Source organism: Pungitius pungitius, chromosome 19 (genome assembly GCF_949316345.1).
Source record: "Pungitius pungitius chromosome 19, fPunPun2.1, whole genome shotgun sequence".
NCBI classification, from domain to species: Eukaryota; Metazoa; Chordata; class Actinopteri; order Perciformes; family Gasterosteidae; genus Pungitius; species Pungitius pungitius.
The window spans coordinates 11,754,499-11,777,602 of NC_084918.1; the positions used below are offsets into that span (position 1 = coordinate 11,754,499).

A 23,104-nucleotide genomic window follows, 5' to 3' on the forward strand; every position below is an offset into this window, starting at 1 on the left:
CACAGGATCAACACTCTAATGAGCCTCCGTTTAAAAGAAAGGGGCTTACAAGCAATGAGGCATTTCACCCATATGAGCCCACAACTTATGGAAAATAGGTTTCCCCGCAGTTTTACAGAATATGAAAACAGAACACCAATAAAGGGTTCAACCGACTAGCCTGCATTGTGGTCATCATGCCATCAGCACATATGTTACTTTTATTGAGGGGGGCTCTCATTCATTCACGACTGGCTGTCACTTTTTCCACTAGTACGGCACGCTGCTGTCATATCTCCCTTTTCCTTGCCATTGTTTCTGACCACAGTGATTACACTGATGGAATGTAAAGTTTTTGTATGGATTATGATTGCTTTGATCTTTTATGTGAGCGTTTGCTGCATGTTGACGCGCTGATTTGCTAGACTCAGGTGATGTTGGGGCCTGTTGGAACCGAACTCAACACTGGTGCGCTGAAATAATCAGCACTGGTGATTGATGAAGTCAGAGGACGCAGGCTGACAGAGCCTTAAATCATTTGTCATGTAAGGTTTATTTAAGTGTCATTTGGCTTTTTTGATTTGACAGTGACACTTCTGGAATGTTTTTTTGACTTGTACTTTAGTATCAGAGGATTTTTAAGGAATGATTTAGGTGTATTTCTTTTCTTATTCATTGTGAGTCCGGCGACATCACCCACATGCACTAATTGAATACCTTGGTAACATATTAATCAACTCAAGAAACTGATAAGACATTGTCTTTTAATCATTTATTCCTGATGAAGAATATTTTTGGAGTGTAAGGCTGTTTGATGGGGTAAGACTTTATGGAAATTATTTTCTTCTGACTCACCAACTCAGCATAGTTCAAAATGCGACGGAATCCAAAAAATAACAAGACGAAGGAGTAGGAGCACTCACTAGGATCTGTCTTCACTTCATATATTGTAACTGACTGAATGATATCCTACATTTAAAGTCTAAGTTAAGACCTCCTAACTGGAACTGAGTGTCTGCTGCCACATCGAGTTAAGAGAGGATTCCTTTACAGGAGCAGCAGCATGTCAATAACATTCATTTAAGGCCAAATGTTTTGGATCAGATCGCTGGTAACTTGAGTTATCAGTTGAAAACCATTTGGCAGAAAATAATTTATTTAAAGGTTTATTTTGTCACTTTAAAAAAATTTGAACTCATTCCTTGCTGCCACAAAAATATATTGTGCGTTTAAAAAGTACCGTATTTTTGCGACTATAAGGCGCACTGGATTATAAGACGCACCTTCAAGGAATCGCCGATTTTAGAACTATTTCCCTATATAGGGCGCACTGGATTATAAGGCGTATAGAATAGAAGATACTGCAGTAAAACGTTTGACTGGGGTTGCGTTATGCATCCACTAGATCGTGCTGTGCTAAATCAAACATTATTAAGCGTTAACTCCCATGGTAACGTTGTTCAAACGTTAATGTGGATATTAACAATATCTCTGAACCTCCAACTTTCGTTCTTGATTAATGAAAACATCCTTGGAAAATGCTTCCGTGCATCTTGCACCGAGAGGCAGCGCTGGAACAGACGGTGGCGCCTCGCGGCAGACCGTTAGTTCGATCCCGACATCCAACTACGAGCTTTAATATACGCTGTTGGAGCTGGAATTACCGTGGCTGCTGGCACCAGACTTTCCCTCCAATGGATCCTCGTTAACCAGTATGGATCAACCAATTCATCCATATATATGGCGCTCCGGATTATAAGGCGCACTGTCGTTTTATGAGAAAAAAAAAGCATTTTAAGTGCACCTTATAGTCGCGAAAATACGGTAAATTATTAAAGTCAAAGAATTGTCTTTTATTCTAAAAGAGGTACAAAAACCCAGCTTTACAAAAACAGACCCTATTGACTGCAGCTTGGCGCGATGATCAAAGTGATCTACACTCTGAATTTGGCAGTTTGCTGCACTTGCTGCAAGTTCAGGCTCTCTGCCACACTTAATGACTTGTCTCAGTGTTGCTATGTTAAATCCTACTGATAATAAGAATAATATAAATAATTACAATGATGTCATTAGCCACATTTAGTGCCACTTCATTTAAAAACACTACAAAACACTTTGGTTGCTCTCGCTCTAAATTTAACATGTCACAATGAGAGCACATATGATGTGAACAGAGCTCTCATTTTGGGGTTTATTTCCGTTTGTGTGCATATCTGTTTTAGTGTGGGTAATATGTTTCTTTTTTCTTTTTTTGGGGACAATGTGGGCAGTCGAGTGTGAGTGAAGGTGAACGCCTCCTCAAGAGGAAACCGGCGTGATGCACGGCAAATGTTTTTAATGCACACTTGAATGTGTAAGGCAGCGGTTCTGTTTTTTGTACTCTTGAAGACTTTTTTGAATAACTTAAAATGTGTAGGTCAGACAAAAGCTTGGAATGAAGTGACCAAGCCATTACTGTCAAAAAGAAAAGGCTGGTAATGGTAGAAAGGTTTCAAGGCCATGTGCTCATTTCAGAATCAATCATTGGGTCTGAGTGTGCCGAAATGGAAATCATTTTGGAATACCTGGCAACATGGAGAGCTAGGGGGTGGATTGTTTTTTCTTTCATTAAGTACACAGTCAACTGAAACAGACCTATATAAATGTGACTGATGATTACGCAGTCTGGACAGTATAGAGGTCCAGGCACCTCCCCTAAAGACAAGTAGCAACACGTGCTAGTAATTTCCCTGATTAATGATGCATCAAAATGAGAGGTGATTGATGCACCAAAATAAAATAACATTTATGACCAAAGTATGTTCGTTTAAAGACCAAATAAGTGAGTGTTTTTTATTCAAGATAAATCTTTATCTTTACTCGGGCCAGGCTTATGTGAACAATGAAAATGCCTTCGTAGAAGTCGTAATTGGAAACATTGAACCATTCATTTATTCAGATTTACGGACACACCGATATGTGGTCCCTTCAGTCTGTATACTGAGGTGTTACAGATAACAATGCTGTAAAAATAATTTAAAAATAGCGAGGGAATAACTTTGCAATGGAAATTCACTACTGCCAACTCAAGCTGAATTTACCAGAAGAGTAACGTTTGAGGTCACGATTGTGGGGTTCGCTTCCAATTACTGACTACCCAGCAATCTTACCTCTGTTCCAGGCCTGTGATGAGCAGGCTGCATTTGACCCTCCAAATAATATTTCAGCCTACCTCATAAAAGTTCTTTGCTCAGTCTGAGTCATGCTCCAATGTGCTATTTCCTTTAAAAGAAAACCAATCAATCTGTCTATTCGATTTCCTGTTGACCTCTCCCTTCATTGTCATTGCTTAGCATTTCTGCATCCCTGAAGTGTTTTTCTTTTACCTCCTTAAAACACCAGCCATTACAAAAAGCAACATTTGGGTTTTTTGCACTCTGTCGAGTGTGACCAGCGTTGATGAATGGGAAAGGGAAAAGGTGTACAATCAATCATCAAATGTGCTGCACAGAAGCCCCGCTGTGGTTGCTGCATGCAGGCCTTGTGAGGAGTCATGGGTTTGCAGCCCTGTGTGATGTTATGCTAGCCATCCCAAGGTTAGCTTTTCTTCTTTCAAAATGTATGTCCGCTATAACAAGGTAGTTCTGCCGTGGTCAACAATGACGGGATGACACTTCAGTGATGGTAGTGGAAACACGTTGTCATCATTTAGGGTGAAATTCTCCTTGAAGTTAACTTTGGACACCCATGGCTTCATTAGAAGTTGTAACAACTGGGTTACTATAGGGGGGAACGGAATGACCCACAGACACTGGTTCACCGTCGGAAATCGTTTTTATTGTTGTCTCTCCGGCTTGCTCTCGCCTCCACCCACCCTCTCACTCGCTCCCGTCCCTCTTAAGTAGACCGGGAAGCATTCATTCAATTGTTCTCAGCTGGAGGTTCATCACCTCCAGCTGTCACCATTCCCCGAGCCACTCCCCCTCTTTCTCCCTCTGCAGCCGAGCCGAAACCACGCCCGCCACCACATACCCCCACCGCCCGACTTAGGCCGGGGAGCCGTCCGGCCTAGCTTACTCCCCCCCCCCTCCCTCCAGAGGGCGAGAGAGGAAGTCCGCCACGACCATCTGCGTCCCCGGCCTATGGACCACCTTGAAGTTAAAGGGCTGCATGGCCAGATACCACCGAGTGATCCGGGCGTTAGTATCCTTCATGCGGTGGAGCCATTGGAGCGGGGCGTGGTCCGAACAGAGGGTGAATGGGCGTCCCAGGAGGTAGTAGCGCAGGGAGTCCACCGCCCACCGGATGGCCAGGCACTCCTTCTCCACCGTGCTGTACCTGGCCTCCCTCTCCGACAGCTTCCGGCTGATGTAAACCACGGGGCGGTCGACCCCCCCCACCTCCTGGGACAAAACGGCCCCCAGCCCTCTGTCCGATGCGTCGGTCTGCAGGACAAAAGGGAGAGAAAAGTTAGGTGTGTGGAGGAGCGGCTCCCCACAGAGAGTCTGCTTCACAGTCTCAAACGCCCGCTGGCACTGCTCCGACCACTGGACCGGATCTGACGCACCTTTCCGGGTCAGGTCGGTCAAGGGGCTGGTGAGGTCCGCAAAGCCGGCGATGAACCGTCTGTAGTAACCTGCCAGCCCCAAAAACCGCCTCACCTCTTTTTTCGTCTTGGGGCGTGGGCAGGCCGCAATAGCTGCCGTCTTGTCTACCTGAGGGCGCACCTGCCCCCCCCCCAAGTGGTACCCCAGATACCGTACCTCCCTCCGTCCAACTGCACACTTCCCCGGGTTGGCGGTGAGCCCGGCCCGCCTCAGCGACGCCAGCACCGCGTCCACCCGCCGCACATGCTCCGCCCAGGTGGTGCTGTGGATGATTACGTCGTCCAGGTACGCAGCTGCATATGCGGCGTGCGGACGCAGCACCTTGTCCATGAGGCGCTGGAATGTGGCCGGGGCACCGAACAAGCCAAAGGGAAGCATGGTAAATTGGTACAAACCATACGGAGTGGAGAAAGCCGTTTTCTCTTTGGACTCTGACGACAGGGGAATCTGCCAGTAGCCCTTAGTCAAATCCAGGGTCGTAAAGAAACGTGCAGTGCCCAGCCGGTCCAGGAGTTCGTCGACCCGGGGCATTGGGTAGGCATCGAATCGTGATACGTTATTCACCTTGCGATAGTCCACGCAGAACCGCACGGCCCCATCTTTCTTGGCCACCAGAACGATGGGGCTGCACCAGGCGCTGTTGGACTCTTCTATTACTCCCATCTCCAACATAGCCGCCAATTCTTCCCGAACTACTTTTCTTTTGTGTTCGGGCAGTCTGTAGGGTCGTGACCTCACAGTAACACCCGGGGGAGTCTCGATTCTGTGCATTATCAGGTCGGTCCGGCCTGGCAGGGGGGAGAACACATCAGCAAACCGCTTCTGCAACTGGGCCACGTCTGCCCTCTGGTCCTCAGAGAGCCGGGCCTCACACGGGAGCGGGGTGGGATTGGCCGCTTTTGGCACCTCCGGCCCCAGGTCCTCTCTTTCCGATACTGTGGAAATCAGAGAAACAGACTCCGCCTCCCTCCAGGCTTTCAGGAGGTTCAGGTGGTATATTTGTGTAGCACCGCCCCTGTCAGACCGCACCACCTCATAATCGACATCCCCCACCCGGCGTGTGACCTCGAAGGGCCCTTGCCACTTAGCCAGGAGTTTTGAGTTGGAAGAAGGAAGTAATACAAGTACCTTTTCTCCCGGTGTGAATTCTCGCAGCCTGGCTCCTCTGTCGTACAGCCGTTGTTGTCGTTCCTGGGCCTGGAGCAAATTCTCCCGTGACATCCTACCCAGTGTGTGGAGCTTTGCTCTCAGGTCCAGGACGTATTGGATCTCGTTCTTACCGGGGCTCGGACCTTCCTCCCAGCTTTCTTTAATAAGGTCCAGCACCCCTCTTGGTGATCTGCCAAACAAAAGTTCAAAGGGAGAAAACCCGGTGGAGGCCTGGGGGACCTCCCGAACTGCAAACAGCAGAGGATCAAGCCATTGGTCCCAATTACGTTCATCTTCGCTAATAAATTTACGGATCATAGACTTCAGCGTCCTATTCATACGTTCCACCAACCCGTCAGTCTGGGGATGGTAAACGCTTGTGCGGACCGACTTAATGCCTAGTAACCCGTAAAGTTCTCTCAGTGTGCGCGACATGAACGAGGTGCCCTGGTCTGTTAGAATCTCTTTCGGGATTCCAACCCGGGAGATGACCTGAAACAGAGCCTGCGCGACGCTCTTTGCAGAGATATTGCGCAATGGCACTGCCTCCGGATATCGTGTTGCGTAATCCATGAGGACCAACACAAAGCGATATCCGCGTGAGCTCCGGTGAAATGGCCCGATTAAATCCATGCCGATTCGCTCGAACGGAACCTCCACCAAAGGCAGAGGCCGCAACGGGGCCCTCGGAATGGCTGGTGAATTGACTAACTGACATTCCGGGCAGGACGCACACCAGCGGCGCGCGTCTCCCCGGATGCCTGGCCAATAAAATCGGGTCATTATCCGGTCTAGTGTCTTCCCGTATCCCATGTGACCCGCCATCGGATTATAATGAGCCGCCTGGAAAATCATTTCCCGGCGGCTTTTCGGCACCAGCAACTGGGTGTTTTCCTCCCCCGACCGAGTGTCACGACTCACTCTATACAGCCTGTCCCTAATCAACGAAAAGTGCGGATACGACTGTGCTGCGTCAGGGCGCACCAGATGACCATCAATTTTTATCACTTGGTCGTAGGCTGAGCGTAGAGTATCGTCACGAGACTGCTCGAGTGGAAAATCTTCCATGGAGCGGAACTCGGGAACCGCCGGAGTCTCCACGGGAGGCTCCGCCGGTTCCCCCTCCCCCTCGGCAGCGTCGGACGACCTCGCGTCACCGCTGAGCACCGCACACGTACCGCATATCCCTGTCGGCCGTGAACGCACCCCCGCAGCCTGCCCCATTAGTGTGTTAAATCCCTCCCAATCCGTTCCCAAAATTACGGGGTGCGTCAGGTGGGAGCTAACCGCGACCTTTATCCTATATTTTTTTCCCCTGGACCTAAGTTCTACGGATATCATGGGATACTCGTGAATGTCCCCGTGCACACACCTAATCCTCACCCGCGATGCCTCCACCAATGCCCCGGGCCGAACCAGGCTCTGATGGATCATAGACTGTGAACAGCCCGAATCAATCATCGCCTGGCGTATACCCCCCTGGATTCTTACCGGAACGCGGTACGTCGCTCCCGGGCCGGGGGAGGGTGCTGGGGCGCCGGCAACCCGGATCACCTGCCCCACCTCCATCAGCGGGCAATCTCTCCGGAGGTGTCCCGGCTGCCCGCACCTCCAGCACGCCTGCCCTGGCGTTTGAGACACTCCCCGTGGGTTGGGAATGGCGCCGCCGTCTGCTGCTGCCCGTGGGTAGTATGCCGGGGGGACCGCGGCCTGTCGCGGGGCCGGTGTGGGTCGCTCCGCTGGCCCCGGCTGCACTCCCCGTGGGTTGGGAATGGCGCCGCCGTCTGCTGCTGCCCGTGGGTAGTATGCCGGGGGGACCGCGGCCTGTCGCGGGGCCGGTGTGGGTCGCTCCGCTGGCCCCGGCTGCACTCCCCGTGGGTTGGGAATGGCGCCGCCGTCTTCTCCTGTCCGTGGGTAGTATGCCGGGGGGAACGCGGCCTGTCGCGGGGCCGGTGTGGGTCGCTCCGCTGGCCCCGGCTGTCTTCCTCCCCCGCTGGGATGCACCGCCAGATGGTCCTCGGCCAGGGTAACCGCCGCCTCCACGGTCGGGGGTCGGTGACACTGCACCCACGCCGCCGTCCGTTCCGGGAGCCCCGCCATCAGCTGCTCTAACACCACCTTTTCCACTACGGCCTGCGCCCCCCCCGGCCCGTTCGGGAGCAACCATCTGGCCGCGGCGTCCAGGAGCCGCTGTCCGTATGAAAACGGCCGGTCCTCCGGCCCCAGCCTGGCCTCGCGAAACCGGCGGCGGTGGTCCTCCGGGAGCAGTCCCAGCCTGTCTACCACGGCCTTCCGGATGGCCGCATACTCCCGTCGTGCCGCCGGTGGGAGTCCCATGGCCGCCGTCTGCGCTTCCCCCGTCAGGAGCGGTAACAGCCGCACCGGCCACTCGTCCTCCGGCCAGCCACACGCCTCCGCCGTCGCCTCAAAGGCCTCCAGGTATGTCTGGACGTCATCCTCCGTTGTCAGCCGGTGGAGTGTCAGCCCGGCCAACGCCGCCATCCCGGGCGCCGGCGGGGGTGCGGCGGGCCGCCCCACGAGCTGCTCCAACACCTGGGCTTGTCTCCCCACCTGGGCTTGGAGCGCCCCCAGGAACCGACGGTTGGTCTCCGCCTGGTCGCGCTGGACCGCCGCCAGCTCCCCGATCATCCGGCCCAGCGCCACAAACGGTTGGGTCGGCATCTCCTGCGTTTTGTCGTCCATCATTGTCCCCCCTCCCCGTTGGGCGCCACTGTAACAACTGGGTTACTATAGGGGGGAACGGAATGACCCACAGACACTGGTTCACCGTCGGAAATCGTTTTTATTGTTGTCTCTCCGGCTTGCTCTCGCCTCCACCCACCCTCTCACTCGCTCCCGTCCCTCTTAAGTAGACCGGGAAGCATTCATTCAATTGTTCTCAGCTGGAGGTTCATCACCTCCAGCTGTCACCATTCCCCGAGCCACTCCCCCTCTTTCTCCCTCTGCAGCCGAGCCGAAACCACGCCCGCCACCACAGAAGTATTTTCACTTGCAAGAATGGGCTGTGTGTTGGTGGGAACTGAACCTAAACCAAATGACTGTATGGCCAAAAACCGTAACTGTGAATAAAGACTTTTAGAAAAAGTCATAGAACATCAGAGGTTTCTTGAGGCTTTTTGCAACCGCATCATATCCCTTTTAAATGTTTATTGTAGTTGACCACTATAGTGCTGGAAAACAACGAAAAATTAAAATAAAAAAGGGAGGTTTCAGTTTCAACGCTGCAGAAAAGACTTTGTTCATGCAAAGTATGTGCAGGGGACAACTGTGAGTAGCCGTGGGAAAAGTGCCTGGACTGCTGGGTCACAGTGAGAGATCTGTGGCTGAGTGCACTCTAGCGGCTAAAACTAATAGCATCTTTAGCAACACTGGTGGTGTGTCTTTAGGGATAGCTACATTGGCGGTCTGTTGGTCTGTCCATCACTTTAAATCTAGACTGAAATAGCTCAACAATAAACGGATGGATTGCCAAAGTAATTTTAGTGACATTCCCGGTCCCCATAAGCTGATTCATAAAGACAGATGCTGCCGTGAATTTTCATCTGGCACAGCGTACAAAGTTTCACTATGTTTGGTAAGGGTATTCATTGTGCCCAGAGAATGCATCCCCAACATTGAGTGATCCCCTGACTTTGCACATATGAGGACAATAAGGTTTGACATTTGTTATGATGAAAGAAATGTTCCCAGAATTTATTTCCTGGATTTACAGGATATGGAGTCTGTGCCCTCATATCCTCTCTCAGGATCGATTGTGTTTCCACCTCCTTAATAAGCTCTTATCATCAAAACACCATAGTGATAGTCATCAGCCTTGGCTGTGCTTTAGGCTCATCGGCCTATGGCGAACGATTATACCTTCTTTAGGGCAGCATGTTAACTCTGTCATTAGCATGCTCATGTTAGCATTTATCTCATAGCACTGCTATGCCTATATCATGACTTTAGCAGGGCTCTCAAGTGTCACGCATTAAGCGTGACAGTCACTCATTTCGGTCTTTAGTACCACACTCCCGCCACACATCCAATTTCTCATGCTAAAAAAAGAAAATGGACTTTGGTCGGAGACGTGTAGGTTCCTCTTCAACCGTTGGCCGTAGTGTCCACCCCAAGTCGACCATATTGTCCGCGCCCCCCTAAAACCCCCCACACCCTCCCCCAGTCGACCTTTCATCAGTTGATATAATAAATAAAACCGAAACACCCCATTAGCCATTAGCCAAGATGACGCCCTGTCTTCTTCTCCCCCATCTACAGGTTTCAGGAGTACAAAGCCCTGCAGACCCTGCTTTGCCTCCTGACTGATCAGCCCGAGGAAGTTCTGGTAAATGTTCTGGGAGCTGTGGGAGAATTTGCCAAAATACCTGCCAACAAGGCCACCATTCGCAAGTGTGGAGGCATCAGGTCGCTAGTTAACCTGCTGACTGGAACAAACCAGGTGAGTAGATTTTTTTTTCTCTTCGCATGAAGGGTAATTTCATTCTTAAAAACCCTGTGTTTGTACAGTACATTGATGGAATACATGTAATTTCAATTTGTGTCATTTTACCAGGCGCTGCTTGTGAATGTAACCAAGGCAGTGGGGGCCTGTGCTACTGATATGGACAACATGATGTAAGTCTTCAGCTCACTGGGGTCTTTGACATTTAGAGGACAGTTTACACAAAGCAAACAGCCCCATGTGAGGTGTCTCTTAAGACACTATTAGTGGCTTGCTCACAGTTATTACTGTATTACCTCCAAATACAGGTTTCCGCGACCCAAACACATTGTCATCAACCTGTCATGGGCTGATACTTTAAAAAATCCACATTCTTTAAAATTGTAATTATGCAGGTACTTTTCCCTCTCATTCTCAGCTTAATGATATTTTTTAAAGCTTTGTTTATTGTACCTGCTGTGTTAAATATGGTTGTGGTGTGATTCCCAATGTTTTACTAAAGCTTTGTGGTCACTCTCAGGACTCAAGTTGGTCAGACAGGCATACCTAAAGCCCTACCCTGTCTAAGACTACATGGCTGGAAATTAAAAAAAAAGAAATCCAGTAAACCACAGTCCAGAACAGTCTTTGTTCTGTGTTCATTTAACCTCACTCTGCATATTGCAGAACATTGTTGAGCTTCCATCTGTGTTTAATTGCTTTTATAAGACTGTTATAGAGTATGAGAGCCTTCCTAATTAGCACTGGACACAAACACAACTTAACGTCTGACTTTGCATTGTTAGTGAGCCTATTGGTTCTGTGGAAACACCCAAGAGGTTCCATAAAAAATCCAAGCATGTCAAAATAAAGCCACTGAACTTCACACAAGGCGTTGGTTCATCGCGCTCTCCATGTTTTCTAACGTTATGTATATGACGGCCAAAACATGTCATTTTTCAGCCGTCACGCTTAGCTGTCAACAGAAAGCTCTCATTTCCACCATTGCTTGTGCTTTGTGTATATTTTGTGGGGATGGCTTATTTTGAAACATGTATGTGTACAGTAGTTTGCTGAGCAATTAACATAACTCTGTTTCCGGCTCCAACCCAAACCTGTTTTTCCAGATCCCCAGTAATTAGCTGATATTTGGCGAGCTAACAAATATGATGATGATGTACACCACACAGTTAGATACAACATTCTTGTCAGTTTACATGACTTCATTTGACCAACTAAAAACACTTTTTTTCCCTCTACGGCCTTCTGTTGATCAGCACAATCATTCCCTCATCGTCATTCTAATGCAGGTCCTCCATAAATAGTGTGAGTTGCCAAAAAACTGTGATCGCTTTCAGGTTTTTCATGAAATACTCATGTGTTTGTTTTCATTTCTGACCAGTAGGCAGTTTGCGGTGAATGACATAGCGCTTCCACTCTAAAGTCCTGTGTAGCTACAAGAGTGAACACACGTTGCTTAATGCTTCCCGGGTTTGTGGTCTACTCTAATCCATCACTGTCAGGTGCAACTTCATTGCTAATCCCTTTCATACCTGCTTTATGGGAAGACAGGGCTGTTTGGCAGATGATGTGATGCCTCACTTTTTGTTTTCGGGTCTGGATTTAGGAGGCCCTGTAGACTGGAGTCTGGTGTTCTGATCCCTGTAGACTGATTTATGTGTGAAAGGGAAGACGGATGGCGTGGGGGATGTCCCTGATGAGTGTTCTCTTGTTGCCAGTCATGGAGATACTGTGATTAGGGAGTGTTTAAATAATTATGACAGCATTCAATGTGTTCCTGGTGGAAGCACACAAGGAACACGTTACACATTATTTATACTAGACAACGGGTGCACTGTGGTGTAATTCTTTGGGTTCCCAGACCCTGACTGCAGTTTTGAGTACAGTCATGTATGCAACATGAAATACAGTTCATGCCTAAATAAACTTCACTTATGGCCTTTTGAAATATAGAGCGACGTGTCTCTGGCTCTGTTTGATTTGGGAAGAGGTCCTCTTCTTGGCTCAGGTTTTAAAAACAAGCCACAGATACAAAGTGTAAGTTTATCTCAGTTTCTATTTATAAGTCCATGTATGAAGCATTATACACAGTATGTGCGTTAAGGTCTGGCCCTGCCAACATTGTGCTTTTCCTTGGAGAATGCTTTGAGGGATCAGACAGTTGATGAGTTTTAGATCGGCAGGGGACTGAAGGCTAGCAGAAAACAAATGCTGGAATTGGTCTACGGTTTCTATCCTGCCGCACGGATGCAGCAAGGGCTCTAGGAAACAAACAAGATCAAAGTAGTTAGACTTAAATCTTTCAAGTATTCCTTCCTCCATTTCACCTCATCCTACTTTTTATCTCTCTCTCCCCACAGAATCATCGACAAGCTTGATGGAGTCCGCCTGGTGTGGTCATTATTGAGGAACCCCAGTGCAGATGTTCAGTCCAGTGCTGCATGGGCCCTTTGCCCGTGCATTGAGAATGCAAAGGTACAGCAAAGTGCATGTGTCTTCTTCCTCCATCCTGTGTCCTCTGTGAGTGAATCACACCAAAGGCACATAGATTACCACAAAATCAAAGAGGTCAGCAGGGTTCGTGTCGTTTCACTTGCAAATCAGGAACCTGCTTTTATCACCATGCTTGTCTCCACGCTCTCCCTCCAACCTGCTGCTGCTGGGAGTTTAGCAGGGGCAGAGCTGTGTCAGAGGGGGCGTACATGAACTCGGGGCTAATACGAAGCAGAGCAGCCTCCTTGGCACACTGACATTGGCGAGTTGAGATGCAAGCAGGGAGGAAGACTGAGTAATATCCTGTGCCATGGCTTCTAATTTCCCTGCTGAAATTTCCTCAACATGCTAATAGTTACAGAGACATCTTCACACAGGACATAGGCTAGTTTCTGTGAACCCACTTCCCAAAACTAAGCACTGCTCCAATGCTTTGCAAAGAAACCCACAAAATATAACCAAAAGGTTCACCAACACAAAGCATTTTCTTGAGAGAAAACTTCTCATATCAAATGATATAAGTCATTCATGTCTTCAACCGGAGAACCAATGAGGATGTGTGAAGTCTGATCATTTGAAAATGAAAATATCTTAAACTAACAAACAATCTTAACTTTTCTGAAGTAAGAAAGAACTGAGCTTACCAGGTTTACACATTTATGCTGAAAACACCCACACTAGAGATGCTCCAAGATCTATTCCAATACCTGAATCAGCCATTACCAATTATTACCAGTTACCAATCCAATCCTAGTGCGTTGTGATGTATAAATTAACGTTATCCGAACTTGCGTGTGTGTATTTTAATCATGTAACCACCACCTACATTATTTTTCTTGAATTAGACATCCACACCTTCAGGCACAATTCATACCCCCTTTATATAGTCTAGGTATGTATTGCATTATGTCAGTGTTTTCTTTAACGATTTACTTCGAAAGAGAAGCTTTTCTTAGTTATTGTAAAGAAAGAAGAAACACGATGCAAATACAATGGAAACAAATGATTGTATTTTCATTCAGTTTTGTAAAAAGATTTATATACTTTACTTTCTTTTTCATATATTATTAGCTGCTTTATAATAAAGATAAAGTTCACCTACAACAAATTTCAAATAGCCTTATAATGAAGCCAAGCTGGATTGTGTTTCACAGCGGATGCTAAGAGCTAATGTTAGCTTGCTCTCCTGACTATTTCCACACTCATTTGTTGTTGATGATGCAGCATTATTAGGGTGTATTTAACCACAGTTGTGCAGTACTGATTGGGCCGGATGTCCTCAGTGACACATAATGTTGTTCCTGTGCAGAGTATAGAAGCTGATCATGAACTCATCGATACCTGATCCAGCGTTTCAGGCCATACAGAAGTTATTTCCGATACTGTTATTGGCATCGAAACAACAAGTTGCATTGTGGGTAATGTAAGCACAAGGTTTGAAAAGCACAAAGAATGTTTGGAATAGTAAGGATAATCCTTGTTATAGGAGTACAATGCTGAATTAGTGGAGTACTGTCTTCAAACATTGCGAGCTGCTGAATGCCACGTCACAGGCCTCTAGCACAGCACTCTCATTTCGGTTACACATGAACAGCTCTTTGATCCCCTTGAGCTCTTGTATCATTTCCAATGACAAACGTAATGCTGTTGTATTAGATTATCGCTGTGATTAAGGTAAACAGCTTGTCAGCAGTGCAATCTGGTTAAGTTTAAATTGACATATTGGGGCCAGACAGGTGTTTTTTGGGGGTGAAGCTCTCTTTTTTTGGCCTGGAATTTCTCTGGCCCAGGAGTGTAGCAAAAAAAGTGGCCACCATATGCAGGGAAAAGGGGAACTGCAAACCCTGTGTTCAGCGCTAACAAAGTTTGACAATGTTTGTCTGGACGTCAGTATGCCAATTTTGAGGGAAATTCATGAACATGCTTTTTGGGGAAATTTCCAGGGACAGGAGCAATGACATGAGCTGAATAGCGCTCTCGGCCCATGGAGTTGAGGAACCTGATACAGCTGCTTCGGTGTAGTCATTATTTAGATAGAACCCCCATGTGCTTCTTGTTAGCGGTTTCATAGTGGATTCATGAGAGAGACGTGGTATCTATGCATCTGCTGGATGCTCCATACAGCGCTGCTGCTGCTCTGTGTCCACAGGTCCACATCTTAACTCACATAGTACTGTACAAGTACCGTGAAGATTTAGTAGTGAATCATCCAATCATCTCCTCTCCTTAATCAAGTAAGCACAACCATCCCAGTCGCACGTAATGGGCTGTATCATTAATTTGCCCATTGAGGCACATTGAGATGCTTGATTTATTTTTCCCTTTACATTATAGCATGTATGTTATGGAAGCCTGATTGCTCCAGAGAAGGGGGCCAGGGTACCGCTCCTGCCGTTTCAAGCGTGCCTCTCCTCAGTTTGAGATCATGCACACGCAGATAATGTGTTTTCTATTTCATTTCATCCTGGGTATGGGCAGGGGATAGCGAGGAGGGCCTTTCCGTGTGCAGCATCATAATGTTGCGGTTTTCAGATCTGGGGGCCTGTCCAGGTCATGAAAGAGATTCTGGAAAGTCTATCGCAGCTGGTGGCTTGAGAGAGCTTCCTCTGTCGCAGGGACTCCCTGGCCGGCCGTCATCAGTATTCCTAAGGAAAGGCTTTGTGTGTGTCAGGGGGGTCAGCTCCCCCTACTACCGTGCACAACATGCATGGCTCATCCTCTGGCACTGCATCAAAGGGGCCGCACCCCGGGCCTGATCTCAGCTAGGGTTTCTCTGTTAGGGGGAACAAGACAGTGCATCTACCGAAGTAGAAAAATTGTAAATCATCTAATGCTGCTGCTGAATTTGATGAAACCTCGAGATTTATAGAATAACTAGAGTTCACGTAATAAATGAGTTTATTACTGTCCCCGGTGCTTGTGTGCCATACGCTGGCTCTTGACATGCAGATTAATCTTATGGTCTGTAATTGTATGCTTTTGAGAAGATTTCTGTTCTATTTTCAAAGCGTTGAACGTTACAGATTTTGGCTACCCCTTATTCTCCCGTGGCTGGCCATACGTTAAAACAGAGGCCCAACGTGCCAGGGCGAGCTGAAGTCGCCGTCTCTGCTGGTCCTTCCTCTGCGGTTCCCTCGGCCCTCCCCTCGAGCTTGTTGGTTATGTCGGGTTCGCCCCGCAAGTGGCTGAGAGGCCTGTGGTGCAATCCGGTTCCATGAACTCAGACGGCGAAGCCTTGGTCTACACTGTGTTTGAGTCCGATGAAAACATTTTAGATGTCACCCTAAGCTCTAAAAGGTTGGCGTCTTCATTACGACAAGTTAGGCTGACAGGAGGAGAGAGGATGACAGAGATGTCAAATGTATTGCTTTGCACGCCCAGATCCACAACGCAGGTAGATGTTGTTGTTATTTCTCAAAGCATCTGTTTCACACAGATGCACTGATGGGACCTTGATTGTTGCCTGATGAAAATGCTTTGTTTGTGCTTATTTAGTCTCCTTTGTTTGGTCTGTCTAGCTTAAAATGCCCCTGCAGGGCGTCTGCTCGTGCTTCAGTCATTACGCAACCTCCCCTCTTTGCCATCCTCCTTGTTCCCTTTGACAGAGCGCCGGCTAATAACAGACTCTTTGACTGTAGGATGCAGGGGAAATGGTGCGCTCCCTCGTCGGTGGGTTGGAACTGATTGTTAATTTGCTGAAGTCAACAAACAACGAGGTGCTGGCAAGCATTTGTGCTGCCATCGCCAAAATAGCCAGAGACAAGGAGAATCTGGCAGTCCTCACTGATCACGGGGTAGTCCAGTTGCTGACCAAGTTGACGAACACGGTAAGAACACTTCTCCCCCCCTGGAGACACACAACGACGTTTTACTGTTGAGCAGCACAGTGGTTGTTCTCCACATACAGATTTATGTCTTTTAGAGTGCGTTTACCTACTTAATGCAGCATAAACCCAGCTAAAGGAAAGAACATCAGAACGTTTTGTTGAAAAGTCTCTTGCAAAGCTCTAGTAGAGCTTGCTGTTCTCTGCATCATAAGGGAGGTCACTGGGGACCAATAACATCGTGTTCTGCTCTCCGCAGACTGATGACAGGCTCCGTCGCCACCTGGCTGAGGCCGTGGGCCACTGCTGCATGTGGGGCAGCAACAGGGCATCCTTTGGTGATGCCGGGGCCGTGGCCCCCCTGGTGCGTTACCTCAAGTCAAAGGACAAGGCAGTCCACAAGACCACGGCTATGGCCCTCTACCAGCTGTCCAGAGATCCTAACAACTGCATTACCATGCACGACAAAGGAGTGGTCAAGGTAAGTCAGTGTGCTGTTCGAGCTAGATTTAAGGCTCCTTCATTTTCGCTCTTCTTCAGGCTTACTCACAAACTAGTTGTTCCTATGCTTTATTTAGTGCATTTAGTCGTGACTGCATTTGGTATAATTAAGTTGTGGAAAGGGCCAATTAGCTTCCCATACGCCTTGTTTTAGCCATCTGTGCAAAACTTTATAAAGATGTGACTATTTTCACAGCCTTTGACCGATGGAGCAGAAACAAAGTGGGTTTTTATTTGTCAGCGGAAACATGACTCCACTTTCTAGCCGTCATGGGAATTCAGAAAAGCAAACAGCTCAGTGTGTGCTCAGTGCCATTTCTCCGGTAGACCCTAGATGCCATTACAGCATAAGTCAAAGGGCTGTATCTGGGGGTAACTGTTGCTGAGAGCTGTTCAAGGCTAAAGAGAACATTGCACCCCCAAAACCAAACCCACAACTCTTTAAAGCTACATCCGCCAGCTTTTTTCATCACAGCCGTTGTGTATTGCTCTTCCGAAGAGAAACAAGCATTGTTTTGTCTAACTGTTAGGCCTGTCGGGCTGTTTCCATGCTCAGCTCCAGAGACTGTTTATGTTTGTCTCTGACAGCTCTGTGAAGATTTTGCGTTGAGATTGCACTGTAATGGATGTCTTGTCACAGATTATCATGTACCCGTATTTCAGCAAAATTATTTTTGTGCCCGCAGAAAGTTTAAAACCTTTTTCCCCTCCTAAATAACAACTGCAATATAAATTATGAAGTGGTTATGCCATTGCAGCCAGAATTTTTTTCCCATGTTTATTAAATGGTTTACTTTAGCTTGATCTGACATTACAGTGAATGTGGTTCAACAAAGCCATAATTGGTAGCTGGACTAAACGTTGTGTGTTTTGAAAGAGTTGTGTCCAATTTACAAAAGTCGTTAAGCTGGATGCTTTTTGTAGTTTGAGCCACGACAGGAACTGGACGGGCCCTTTTTCTGTGTGTGTGTCTATATTTGAAATTCTATGCATGCATGGGCGTTAGCGTGTGTGAGATGCCACCTATTTTAGTCCGTCTCTGTGTTTGTCCGTATTAATGTACTAGTTGAGAATTGCAACACTATTGCATGATGTATTTTTGGACTTTTAAAGAGCTTAATTACCAAAGAGCACGTAACTGCAGCGTTGCATTTGTTCTTAATCTCAGACGTGGAAACGCAACACAGGCAGCCTCATTGTTCCATCTGGCCTCAGCCTCAGCCGGTCTGGGACGGAGGCCCATACCTGTCTGACCCCCGGAGGAAACATTACAGTGTGAGAGCTGTCAATCTCCCGATTCAGTCTGCGCTGGAATGTTCTGCTTTGTGAAATACAGGCGTCTGTTCAGAGAATGTGTTAAAACAACATACCCAGGAGTGCTGCATCGGCTTGGAAAGGGTTTATCAGGGATTGTTACAGCTCACTGTGTCTAATTTACAGCCCGGGAACTGCCTCTGTTATTATTTTAATTGTATTGCAAAGAGCTTCTCTGTGCCACTGAGAGGCTCTCAAAACATGTTCACATGAGCGCACAAAGGTCTTTCTTACTTGTTTATAGAAGTAACTTTTCTCCAAAGAACGTGTCTCTAAAGCAATGGTGTAAAGCCTGTACATTTCACAGGGGAGAACAAACACTGAGGAGAAAGTATTTCACAGTGTAAAACACACTAGTGGCCCATCTTAGGCTTTTCATTCGAGGGCTTCTAGAGCAGCCCACAATCAATTAAATTCCACAAGAGAAATTGCATCAATCATCTTTTAAATGAAAGACCTGCAGCCACTTGCTTTTTTGTGTACATTTCCTGCCAACTTATTTTTTTCTTTGGGCCCCTCAGGAGAAACATACCAGGGAGGGGTAAATCACCCTTGCTGTCCCATTTGACATTTTGGTATCTCGCAGTTTTATAAGGATGTCCTAGATTTTGTGTCATGTGCACAACCCCCCCCCCCCCTCTCCTTTACATCCCTTCCAAGAGGACTAGAGTTTGTTTGCTGAATCTATAAATCCTCCTAGACAGCTTTAGCCAGCTATTTGTAATAAATAGGCTCTTTCATGAGAACAGCTTCATGAAGTAAATTGCTGTTTAATAATTAGATTAATTGTGGATGGTAATTTTATAGTGAAGGTGTTCCAGGGTGCAGGCCAGGTCATGGTATGTAGTTTTTTATTTTTTGCTCATGCAATAGAGAAAGGAAAGAAGTAAATCTTTAATCTTTTGGGACATAGTCGTACTGCCTAGGAATGTTTTATTTTTTGCCCTCTCTGTTACACGGCCAGAACTACTGTTGTGGGGGGGCACAGGACGCGACATTACACCAAATGTGAGGGTGAGAAATAAAAGGCAAGCGGAGCATCACAGGGTCTAATTCTCGTTGGTCCGACTTCAGGTTGTGGGTGTGGTGAGCAGATGACACATGCTCCGTTATGAGCTGTTCTCGGGGTCCTTGGCGTGTGATATTTCAGAGCCTTTCTGACTTAAGCCTCTGCGTTCTTCAGGTCGCACAGGCTCAGAGGAGTCCAGGGCAAATACTTTCCCCTTAAAGCCATTGATTTGAAAGCGGCCCTCCCCTCCTTTTTCCTCTTCTGCTACGGAGACACAGAGAAAGCAGCTTAGACGTCTCTGGCTCGCTGGAGGCTGTGGGGAATGTTGTTTACCTTGACTTCCCTCACCAGCTTCTCCTCAGCCTGAGCTGAACACTGCTTTCTGTTTGTGCTGTTTGCCCTCCACAGCGGAGGCTAAAACATGAGGATGCTTGAGTAGAAGGAGGGGAACTAGAGGGGGGGGAGGAGCGTTTATGGAGCCGTAATGGCTGTCTGACCCGGCACGGGGGAATTTAAACCGAACTTAAAACGTGCTCCTATACGGCGAACTTAACACTGTGACACCTCTGTGTGCGATTGGGTCCATGCGTGTGCAAATGCAACAATATGTGCAGCGAACTCAGACTGCAAACCCGTCCCTCTCTCCCTCATCAACCATGGGGGGGTCTCCAGGAGAGAGTCGTAATACCCAGCCCCCTTCTTTGTGGTCCGGACTTACCGGAGTTCCACTAAGTGCAAAAGCAGAAAATTCAAAAACTCACAATTCCGTTTTTTCAAACGAGGGGCAAGTGTTCATGTTACCACGGTCAGGCAATATCTAACAAGTGGCGTATTATGTTCCTAGAGATCCCAGCTGGGAGGAAAAGAGAACCGGCTAGAGAGGAAAGCTGCAAAGAGAGACACACTTATCTTAGCCGAGCAGGGCGCTTGGGGAGACCTGCTTTGGCGTCGTCTGAATAACATACTATGAGGCTGGCAAAAAACGCCGCCTCTGGCACTTCTCAGGCATCCTCTCCTTTCACAAAAGAGACTTGTTCAGTGAGCTTCATGTTTTCTGGAGCCCTTGTATGTGAACTTGCTTTTGGAGGTGGATACTATTTTAAAAAATCCTATTAAAATGAAGGACAAATGTTTCTTACCGACTTCTCGCCTCTGGCGCATTGAGGCGGAACTGACGTCTTGAATGGCTCTGTGCCTTTTTTCCACCAAATGATGGAATTATAACCAGGAGGAAGCATATCATTTTCCTGGTCTTTAAACTGGACGTGCACTGTGGGCTCACAGTCCTTTAATGTGCAAATATAGGCACACACAAGCTGGCTCACCTCATCTCCTGCTGCTGCTGTTTGTCTTTGTGCTTATCACTCCTGGTAATGTCTTCTCTCTTCTTCTCCGGCTGTTTGCTGACCACCCCAAGTTTAAATCTCACTTTGAAAGGATGTCGGCCTCAACTCGCACACAACGTGCATTATGAAAAAACGAATGACTGGGACAAAAACTGTCTGAGGTTTGACCGTTCCAACTCCCAACTCGTCACATAGGGATGCTCGGTTCGTGGCCTTGTGCATCAGACCTTCACCAGCCCTGTAGCGGCAGCCTCTAGTGGCGCTAGTAATTATGACGGAAGTAAAGGAGGTAGTCCGGTATCTCAGTTTAAAAGCAACCAGGGACGAGGTTGCCATAAAGGGATGGGTCAACAAACACAGAACTTCCTCCCAGAAGGCAGCTGTTGTTGTCCTTTGAGGACTTATTTTAAGTTATCTAAGACACTCATTTTACGTCTCAAACATAGCTTATAGACGTAACTGAAGTTAAGCTATAACCATACTATTTAAGCCAAACTTAAATCTAACCAAGTAGTTTGGGGAATTTAACAAACGTCATAGTCTACACGTACATTTCTACTGAAAATCTTACACAAGTTCAGTGAAATTTCATGTATGAATGAATCCCATCACTTCCTATGTTAATGTGTGCAGCCAGTGGAAAGGATGGGAAGGTTGTGAATAAGACAGAGACACAGGTCGAGAATTTGAGAAAATTGAGTTATAACAAAACCTTTTAGAATCGTTCCACTGCATTCAATTAAATCTAAATCAGTGGCCCTTTTGTTGGCTTTAAAGGGGCCTAGATCTTGGATCATTTCCCTTTTTTTTGCAGCGACAATCTAGATATTGTTCACTGTGTTGCTCAGGATTAACAGGGATGGGGTGTTGCTGCACTGAAACCAGGGGAAACAATCCTGATGGTTTTCAAACACCTCTTGTAAGCCTGCTACAGCACGATCTTTGTTAAAGAAAAATATTTTTGGAAATCCTTTTTATTCAGTGAGGAACAAGGCTCTGATGTATGGGGCTTAAAAAAATGCCCCAGACATTGCAGCAGTTACTGTTTAAGAGCGTGGAGACCTTAAGTGCCTATTTGAGGGATGTAATGTTGTCGTTGGTTCATTATGGATGTAAACAAGACTGTCCGAAATAATTGCAAGCGTGGCTTAGGAGACCTCACTGGCACTCCATTGTGATTTCACCAAGAAACACACATTGAACAAATTTAGATTCACCCATTTCACCGTAGTATTTATGCTTACATTTTCTTTTATTTTGATTCAAGTCCACAGCCGCCCACAAACATAATGTAGTAATCTCGGAGCAGATAAAATGGACAGAAAAGGCTCACCTTTCCACATCCCAGGCCACTCAGTAGTATTCCATATGTCCTTTGTGTTCCCTTTTTGGCTTATTTCTGCATAATAAATAACTCACAGAGTGAACAAAAATCGTAAATGTTCTGTTTTATGTAACCCCAAAAAATAAACCATATTTCTGGAAAGCACAAAATATCTTGCTCTGTGATGAGATCCATTTACACAAGCCACTAATAGTCGGATACAATGTGACCTTTTGAGCGTCGGGGCAGCTGTCGAGTGGTGCGGTCCATGCTCAGGTTTTTAATGTCGAGACCGCCGTGCATGACTTTCATCTGAAGGAACTTCCAGAAGCATGTGTGCTCACAGCTGCAACCCCTTTGCTGCAGAGGCATGATTTGGAAGGGTATAGTGAGACACACAAGCACCCACACAGGGACACATGAAACTTCAGGCTTTCCCCTCACTGACAGGGCAACCTGTGCAGCAGGCTTACTGATTGGGTGTTAGATGAGGAGCGAATCACCACACGGTTGGAGACATATGATTCTCACAGAATCTGTTCCTGCTGCAAACTCTAACCTTTGACCTCTGTGCTCCGACAGCTCCTCATCCACCACATGGGGTCTGACAATGAGATGCTCCTGGAAGCTGCAGCTGGCTGCGTGCGCAACATCCGGCTGCTGGCCCAGGAGAACAGGAAGGCCAAATTATTTTATTGACCCTTTTGTCGGACAGAATTTGTGTTTAAACATGTTTAAAAATAAATCCGTCAAGTTGAATATAAAAAATAAGTGGTTTGAATAAGTTCTGAGTTTCAATAAAATCTTTAATCTTGATGAGTCTGTATATATTTGAGTCGCTGCTTCCGTCCTACCATACCACTTATATCTCGAGTTTGCATCAACTACCTCATCGTGAGTGGGAAAAACATTTTAGGGAACCTTCTTCTTGCTCTCTGACTGCGATGATGAAAATAAATGCTGCTTCTTCATGTTTGATCTCACGCCAAATACTATTAATACACACAAGGCCGCAATATCTAAACAAAATCCACATCTGCTTAAGTTGCTCAACATCTTCCTTTATAGTCTGGACACTTGTGTGCTTGGAATGAGACCTTTTGACTAAGAAAGTAGC

The 23,104-nt window shown here is 47.0% G+C and overlaps 1 protein-coding gene across 1 annotated transcript in view; it reads left to right on the forward strand.

Annotated features, from left to right (window-relative positions):
* odad2 (outer dynein arm docking complex subunit 2) overlaps positions 1 to 22,735 on the forward strand; it is a 43,105-nt gene extending 20,370 nt beyond the window's left edge. The window contains exons 15-20 of the mRNA XM_037456092.2: positions 9,993 to 10,173; positions 10,288 to 10,349; positions 12,537 to 12,651; positions 16,308 to 16,496; positions 16,753 to 16,974; positions 22,570 to 22,735. Of these exons, the coding sequence (XP_037311989.1) occupies positions 9,993 to 10,173; positions 10,288 to 10,349; positions 12,537 to 12,651; positions 16,308 to 16,496; positions 16,753 to 16,974; positions 22,570 to 22,686 (886 nt within the window). The 3' untranslated portion in view covers positions 22,687 to 22,735. The remainder of the gene's footprint in view (positions 1 to 9,992; positions 10,174 to 10,287; positions 10,350 to 12,536; positions 12,652 to 16,307; positions 16,497 to 16,752; positions 16,975 to 22,569) is intronic.
* Positions 22,736 to 23,104: the final 369 nt, after the last annotated feature.